Source organism: Cebus imitator, unplaced genomic scaffold (assembly GCF_001604975.1).
Source record: "Cebus imitator isolate Cc_AM_T3 unplaced genomic scaffold, Cebus_imitator-1.0 Scaffold445, whole genome shotgun sequence".
NCBI lineage: Eukaryota > Metazoa > Chordata > Mammalia > Primates > Cebidae > Cebus > Cebus imitator.
The window spans coordinates 146,119-154,638 of record NW_016107760.1 but is presented as its reverse complement, the minus strand read 5'-3'; the positions used below and the strand labels follow the sequence as shown (position 1 = coordinate 154,638).

Genomic DNA, 8,520 nt, shown 5'->3' with positions numbered 1-8,520 from the left:
TTCATTCTCCACAACCTATAAAGCAGGTCCCACCAGTCAGGCCGGACACATAGAAAACAATGTTCATGTAGATGGATCAAATAATAAAGGACAGTGTTTAGTATCCGTGAACAAAAGGTAAGCAATTAACTCGTAACATTACAATGGGTGACAATTTTCACATCTAACTGGCTAAATGAACTAAGGAAATGGGCCCTCAACTTCAGCCCTAACAAGCCACACCTAAGTCTTCTTAGCAAACCAATCCCACTAGGTTTGCCATACAAGTCAAATCAAGTTCTAACTAGTTTCAAGAGTGCCTAGTTCTGGCTGGTCCGAGTGCAGCAGTGTTTACAACTAATTGATCACAACCAGTTACAGATTTCTTTGTTCCTTCTCCACTCCCACTGCTTCACTTGACTAGCCTTTTTAAAAATAAATTTAAAAAAAAAAGAGTGCCTACTTCTAACTAGAAACTCTTGAGCTTTCAGTGTCTTTCAAGAGAGACCCAATTACTAGGCTCATCCTAGTGTCAGCTTGGGCCTGCATTCCCAGCTACTCAGACTGCGTGAGGGTCACACCACTGCACTCAGCCTGGGTGAGAGAGCACGACTGCTGAACCTTGGACATCTCTCACTGATTTTTGATGCTTAATTTTCCTCCTTTTAAGACCTGTCCCAAGGCCCATCAGGTCCAAAGATCGATGGGCTGAAAAAGGTGCTTTCCCTGGAGTTAGTCTAGCTGACACTTGGAGGTCCTTCGTAGCAATTCTAATGTTTTTCCCTTGAAATAATCAATTCAAGTACTTCTGCAGTAGACAGCGGTTTTCCAGTCTCTCTTTAGAAAAGAGAAAAATGTTAAAAACTGGGCTAGGTGCGATGGTTCACACCTGTAATCCTCTGCACTTTGGTAGGCTGAGACAGGATTGCTTGAGCTCAGTTCAAGGCCAGCCTGGGCAGCATAGAGACTCCACCTCTACAAAAAATTTAAAAATTAGCCAGGTGTAGTGGCATGTGCCTGTAGCCCCAACTACTCAGAGGGCTGAGGTGGGAGGGTCACTTGAGCCTGGTATGTAAAGGCTGCAATGAGCAACTCTGGTAGGCAGAGGCTGCAGTGATAGTGCCAACGCAGCATATAAAACAGAACAAGGCTGGGTGTGGTGGCTCAAGCCTGTAATCCACTTTGGAGGCCAAGGTGGGCGGATCACCTGAGGTCGGGAGTTCAAGACCAGCCTGACCAACATGGTGAAACCCTGTCTTTAAAAAAAAAATAATAATACCTATACACATATATATATAAAATAATAAGACAGAACAAGATCCTGTCTCAAAAAACAAAAACCCACCAAAAAGCCGAAAAACACTGACTAGGTCTTCCCCCCCAGGATGTGTATAAGACAGCCTTCCACCTTATAACCTAGCTCAGACTGAAGATGGCCAGGAAATTAACAAGTACTGGAAAAGTGTCTGCCCCTAAGCCCAGCTTTGGGTTGGATGCAGTACAGAAACAAAAGAAATGTGTTTGTTTGAGACGGAAAGTCTTGCTCTGTCGCTCAGGCTACATACAGTTCAGTGGTGCGATCTCAGCTCACTGCAACCTCTGCCTCCCGGGTTGAAGCAATTTTCCTGCCTCAGCCTCCCCAGTAGTTGGGATTTCAGGTGTATGCCACCGTGCCTAATTTTTGTATTTTTAGTAGAGACGGCGTTTCTCCATGTTGCCCTGGCTGGTCTCAAACTGTTGACCTTGTGATCCAGCCACCTCAGCCTCCTAAAGTGCTGGGATTACAGGGGTGAGCCGTCACGCCTGACATAGTATGTTTTTAAAAAGGATTTGAGATTGATGTCAGAGGATGGATTGGATAGCATGTAATTTTAATCATGTATTTATACTCAAAAAGTAACCTTGGCCAGGCACAGCGCCTCTTACATTTCACAAAATACAAGCAGTATGATGGAGGGTCTTACCTGATTTTATTACCAGTTTTCATCCGAATCCACTGGGGAATGGGACGATTTTGCTTTTGTTTCTTGGCCAGGAATCGCTTAATCCTGAAAGTCTTGTGAGAAGACTGGGAAGAAAATGCAATCAGTTTAGACAATGATATTACAGCATGCCCAAATGATTCAAACAACTCCTTCGAACCAATATTTGAGTGCTTAACACATACCCCGGTCCCCAAATCTTCTCAATGCTAAGCCACCAAGACAAGCCTCTGACCCTTACAACTTCTCTGGAGGCAGATATCAGTTTCCACCGTTCAAATAAAAATAAGTAGAAGGAGGGTGGGTGCGGTAAGTCACGCCTATAATCCCAGCACTCATGAGGTCAAGAGACCATGCTGGCCAACATATCTCTACTAAAAATACAAAAATTAGCTGGGTGTGGTAGTGCACACCTGTAGTCCCAGTTACTCGGGAGGCTGAGGCAGGAGAATCACTTGAACCTGGGAAGCAGAGGTTGTAGTGAGCAGAGACTGCACCACTGCACTCCAGCCTGGGCGACAGAGAGAGACTTTGTCTCAAAAAATAATAAGTAGAATCAGGAGGTTAAGAAACATGCAGAAGCTGGGCAGATCATGAGGTCAGGGGTTTAAGACCAGCCTGACCAACATGGTGAAACCTGGTCTCTACTTAAAAATACAAAAATTAGCCAGGTGGTACACACCTGTAATCCCAGCTACTTGGGAGGCTGAGGCAGGAGAATTGCTTGAACACTGGAGGTGGAGGTTGCTGTGAGCCTAGAGTGTGCCACTGCACTCCAGGCTTGGGCAACAGAACAAGACACCGTCTCAAAAAAAAAAAAAGAAAAAAGAAACATGCAGAAAATCGGAGCATCAATGTGCAGAACCAGGATTCAAACCCAGGTCCTCTCTGTTCCACAGCCAGAGGCTACCTTCCAGTTTACCAGGTGGTCCTCCCAAGGACTCAGACCACACTGGGAATGGCTAACTTGGCTTCCTGGGAAGAACACAGCTTTGAGTGAAACAGAACCACCTACCACTTGCAAGTCAACAAGTCTCAGTGCTGTACTTTGTAAAATAGGGTACATAATTTTCAAGTGTCATCGGGAGGCTAATTAAGACTTAGGCAAAGTCCCTGACATTCAGAAGATCTCACTCGCCATTTCCATATTAATCGTAACTCTAGCCCCACTGCTAAATTTCACTAGCCAAAAAAATAAACTTTTAAATTTAAAAATAAATGAAATGTTACTTTTACTTTTCCAAGGATGACTGTCTCAATTTCTAGTTGGCATCTTCTGGCTTTCATAAAGACCTTCAGTCATAGAAGGCCAACCCCAATACTTCCCCAAATTTACAGAATAATCTTGCAAAAATGGCACGGATACACGTTTAATGCGTGGCCAACCTCGACGAACATACCCTTGCATAATAATTGGAGCCAATACAAGGGAGACAAAGATTATACCCCCTTCTCCCCGTCCACAGTAGTTGTAAATTCTGTCAAATAACAAACTATAAAATACTAGTACTTATCGCCTCCATATCTAGAAATCAATCAACATTTTATATTTCCCAGTGAAACAGTGACTGGTCCGCTGCTGGTATTTACTAAGAAGGCCTGGATGACGTACACGTTCACAAAATACCCCTTGTCCTAGGCGCTTCCACGGGGTGATGCTCTAGTCTCCGAATAAACGTCCTGTAAACAAAAGTCCTGGGATCTAAACATGTGGTTCGCTTCTCCACGCCAAGTTCAACCCTATTCGAAAACCAGTAGCCCATATTACTCTCCTGATTACCCTCCACGATGCGCGAGCCACGGTCGGGCAGCCCACGATTTCGGGGGCGGCTGCCATCCACTACACCCCGCCTCCAGAACCAGAGATCGCTACAAGCGAAGGGAAAGCGGAATCCCTGCCCGTCTCGGCAGCGGCCTGGCGAACAAAGAGCCCCCTCGAATCCGCGGCCGCAGCGCAGTCCGTCCCTCTCCAGGTTGCTTGCTGGCTCGCTAGCTTCCCTCCAGGCCACGAAGATAACAGTGGCCGAACTCGACCTTTTCTTGTGAAAGACTTTAAAAGGCTCCTGCCCCTCCACGCGGTGCGCGGCCCAGGCATTTCGTGGCGGAGGCCTCCAGTCTTGGGAACCTACCCCGGGGCCGATGGGGGCCGATGGACTTACCATGGCGAGAAACGGAGTAATGCACACACCACGATGGCGGAGAAAGGAAGAGAGGAAGAAGGCAACCGGAAGAACGAGCTTAGAAGGCGCTTCTGGCGGGCGGAGCTTGGAAGGTGACGCGGCGCGCCGACCGCCTCTTCCCAGCGCCTATCAGTCTATCCGTGCGCTCCCGTGCGCTCCCGTGGCGCCGTGGGAAAGCGCGCTGCTTCCTGCCACACGCAATTCGCTTTGTTTCACTTCCCCAAGTGGGTTCCCCCTGGGGCCCGGCAGTGTGCTAGGGGCACCCTGCTTCGTAAGTGAGGCGGACAGCCCGTGATAAATGCCAAAGCAGAAGCCCTTCCAAAAAGCGAAAGAGCAGATTGGGCGGGACTAACCCTAAGGGAGGGCGAGGGAAGCGTCCGTCATCTCCGGGCGCCGGGGATTGGGAACGCACAGTCGGGGCTGGGCAGGCGGAGAGCAAGTGCCCTTTTCCCAGAGGGCTACGAGTCATTTCGACCTGCCTGGGAAGTGTAGGAAGGGACCGTCAGCCGTTCAACAATGTTGTAATAGTTAATTTTCACCTTTCTTGTGGCTCCTAGCACTATCTGTTCTGTTGTGATGTAAAAGGATGAAAGTAACAGTGGCCGCTGCTTATGGGAATTGATAGTTACTACGTGTCTGCGTGTATTAATTCATACCTCACTGTGTGTTTAACATGTCTTACCAGTGACTCTTTGAATCCTCAACACTACAAAGTTTAAGTACGGTTAATTATCCTCATTTTACAGAAGAGGAAACTGGCAGGGACAGGTTTAAGTTGTGTCCCCAAGGTCACACAGCTACTGGGTTGCACAGCCAGTACCCAGACTCAGGTGGTCCAGGCCTCAGAGTCTGTGCTGTCTCCACTATCCTCTACTGCCTTTTCAACTCCACAGATTTTGAGGACCTATTCTGTCAGGTTCTGGTCTTTGTGCTGGGGGCACAGGAGCAAACAAATCTGACCAAAAATCCCTCCCCACGTAGAGTCTTGTGGTGTTGGTATGGTTCTGGATTTTTGTGTGTGTGGTGGGAATTACACAAAGCTACACGTATGATAGAATTTGCCAGGAGCGGTGGCTCACGCCTGTAATCTCAGCACTTTAGGAGACCAAAGCAGGCGGATCACGAGGTCAGGAGTTCGAGACCAGCCTGACCAACATGGTGAAACCCCGTCTCTATTAAAAATACAAAAATTAGCCATGCGTGGTGGCATGCGCCAGTAGTCCAAGCTGCTTGGCAGGCTGAGACCGGGGGAGTTGCTTGAACCGGGAGGTGAAGGTTGCAATGAGCAGAGATCCCATCACTGCACCCCAGCCTGGGTGACAGAGTGAGACTCTGACTCAAAAAAAAAAAGAAAAATAATTCTATACAACTCCCCCTTGCCCACCCCTGCCCCGATGAGAACATGTATAACTGATGAAATCTGAATAAGCTCTGTGGACTGTGCCAATGTGAATTTCCTGGTCGTGATATTGTACAGTTATGCAAAATGCTAACACTGGGGAAGACTAGATAAAGTGTACACAGGGCCTCTCGGTCCCCTTCTTTGCAACTTCTTGTGAATCTTATTATTTCAAAATAATAAGAATTCGACTGGGCGCGGTGGCTCATGCCTATTATCCCAGCACTTTGGGAGGCTGAGGTGGGTGGATCACGAGGTCAGGAGTTCGAGACCAGCCTGGCCAATATGGTGAAACCCCATCTCTACTAAAAATACAAAAATTAGCCATGCGTGGTGGCACGTGCCTGTAATCCTAGTTACTTGGGAGGTGAAGGTTGCAGTGAGCTGAAACCACACTTGCACTCCAGCCTGGGCAATAGAGCAAGACTCTGTCTCCAAATAAATAAATACATAAATAAATAGAAATTCAAAGGTCTAAAAAAAATCTCTGCCCTCATTTAGTTTAATTATAGTGGGGAGTTAGACAACAAATATATAAATTACATGGCACATCAGAACGTGGTGTCATCAAGAAAAGCAAAGCAGGGGCCAGGTGCAGTGGCTAACACCTGTAATCCCACCATTTTGGGAGGCTGAGGCAGGAGGATGAGTTGAGGCCAGGAGTTTTAGACCAGCCTGGACAACATAGTGAGACTCCATCTCTACAAAAAAATACAAAATTGAGTCAATGGGTGTGGTGGCATGTGCCTGTAGCCCCAGCTACTTGTTTTGTTTTGTTTTTTGTATTTGTTTTTGTTTTTAGACGGAATCTTGCTCTGTTGCCCAGGCTGGAGTGCAGTGGAGTGATCTTGGCTCACTACAACCTCCGCCTCCTGGGTTCAAGCGATTCTCCCACCTCAGCCTCCGGAGTAGCTGGGATTACAGGCACGCACCAGCACGCTCAGCTAATTTTGTATTAGCCCCAGCTGCTTGGAAGGTGAGAAGGGAGGATCGTTTGAGCCCAGGAGGTCAAGGCTGCAGTAAGCCATGATTGTGCCACTGCACTCCAGCCTGGGCAACACAGTGAGACCCTGTCTCAAAAAAAAAAACTGAGAAGGGGTGGCATGAAAGGTAGAAGGAAAACGAGGAAGAAGTGCTCTATAAAACAGTAAGTACTAAAAGGATGATTGATATAAGTACTTAAAGACTTATTTGCTTGGGGCCGGGCGCAGTGGCTCAAGCCTGTAATCCCAGCACTTTGGGAGGCCGAGGCGGGTGGATCACGAGGTCAAGAGATCGAGACCATCCTGGTCAACATGGTGAAACCCCGTCTCTACTAAAAATACAAAAAAATCAGCTGGGCATGGTGGCGCGTGCCTGTAGTCCTGGCTACTCAGGAGGCTGAGGCAGGAGAATTGTCTGAACCCGGGAGGCGGAGATTGCGGTGAGCCGAAGATTGCGGTGAGCCGAGATCGCGCCATTGCACTCCAGCCTGGGTAATAAGAGTGAAACTCTGTCTCAAAAAAAAAAAAAAAGACTTATTTGCTGCTGCTTCTGATCACCAGAAAGAAAATGCTTGCTGTTAAACCAATAAGCAATAAAAATCCAAGTTAAAAAATATACATTTGGAAAAATGGTCAGGCATGGTGGCTCGCACCTGTAATCCCAGCACTTTGGGAGGCTATGGTGGGCTGATTGCTTGAGTGCAGGAGTTCAAGGCCAGCCTGGCCAACATGGTGGAACCAGGTCTCTACTAACATACAAACATTAGCTGGGAATGGTGGCACACGCCTGTGATCCCAGCTATTCAGGAGGCTGAGGCAGTAAATTGCTTGAACCCAGGAGGCGGAGGTTGCAGTGAGCTGAGATTGCACCACCACACTCCAGCCTGGGCAACAGAGTGAGACCCTGTCTCAAAAATAAAATGTTGGAAAAAGTGATACAGCAATAAAAAATAATACAAATATAGACAGGTGTGGCAGCATGCACCTATAGTCCTAGCTACTTGGGAGGCTGCAACAGGAGGATTACTTGATCCGAGGAGTTCAAGTCCATCCTCCTACTACATTAGTGAGACCCTATGTCTAAAAATAAATACAAATGAAAAACAATACAGTATAACAACTATTTACATAACATTTACACATTAGGTGTTATAAGTAAGCAAGAGTTGGATTTAAAGTATATAGGAGGATGTGTGTAGGTTATATGCAAATATTACATCATTTTATATACAGGACTTTGATATCAGTGGATTTTGGTATCAAAGGGATCCTGGGACTGGGCATGGTGGCTCACACCTGTAATACCAGCACTTTGGGAGGCTGAGGTGGGTGGATCACCTGAGGTCGGGAGTTTGAGACCAGCCTGACCAACATGGAGAAACCTTATCTCTACTAAAATATATATAAAAACATTAGCCGGATGTGGTGGCACATGCCTGTAATCCCAGCTACTCAGGAGGCTGAAACAGGAGAATCGCTTGAACCTGAGAGGCAGAGGTTGTGGTGAGCCAAGATTGCACCATTGCGCTCCAGCCTGGGCAACAAGAGCTAAACTTTGTCTTAAAATAAAGTGATCCTGGAACCAATCCTTCTTGGATACCGAGGGACGATTATGTTTGCAAAGGTGTAGAGGCTGAGAACAGGTATTCAGCACTTCCCGGAGCCAGCCCAGGAGTCTGAGATTTATTCTGGGGACCAACAATTTGTAGACTTCTTCTTTTTTTTTCCTTTATTTTTTTTTAGAGTCTCGCTCTGTCACCTAGGCTGGAGTGCAGTGGCATGATCTCCGCTCACTGCAACCTCCACCTCCCGGGTTCAAGCGATTTCCTGCCTCAGCCTCCTGAGTGGTTGGGATTACAGGCACCCGCCATCACACCCAGCTAATTTTCATATTTTTAGTAGAGACGGGTTTTCAGAGTCGGAGTTTCAGCATGTTGGCCAGGCTGGTCTCAAACTTCTGACCTCAAGTGATCCAACCGCCTTGGCCTCCCAAAGTG

General features: G+C 47.2%; 1 protein-coding gene across 1 annotated transcript in view; it reads right to left on the bottom strand.

The window, feature by feature from the left end:
* Window positions 1–4,408, bottom strand: part of RPL39 (ribosomal protein L39) — a 6,212-nt gene extending 1,804 nt beyond the window's left edge. The window contains exons 1-2 of the mRNA XM_017511240.2: window positions 4,121–4,408; window positions 1,944–2,047 (exon numbers count right to left, since the gene is read on the bottom strand). Of these exons, the coding sequence (XP_017366729.1) occupies window positions 1,944–2,047; window positions 4,121–4,123 (107 nt within the window). The 5' untranslated portion in view covers window positions 4,124–4,408. The remainder of the gene's footprint in view (window positions 1–1,943; window positions 2,048–4,120) is intronic.
* Between the last annotated feature and the right edge of the window lie 4,112 nt (window positions 4,409–8,520).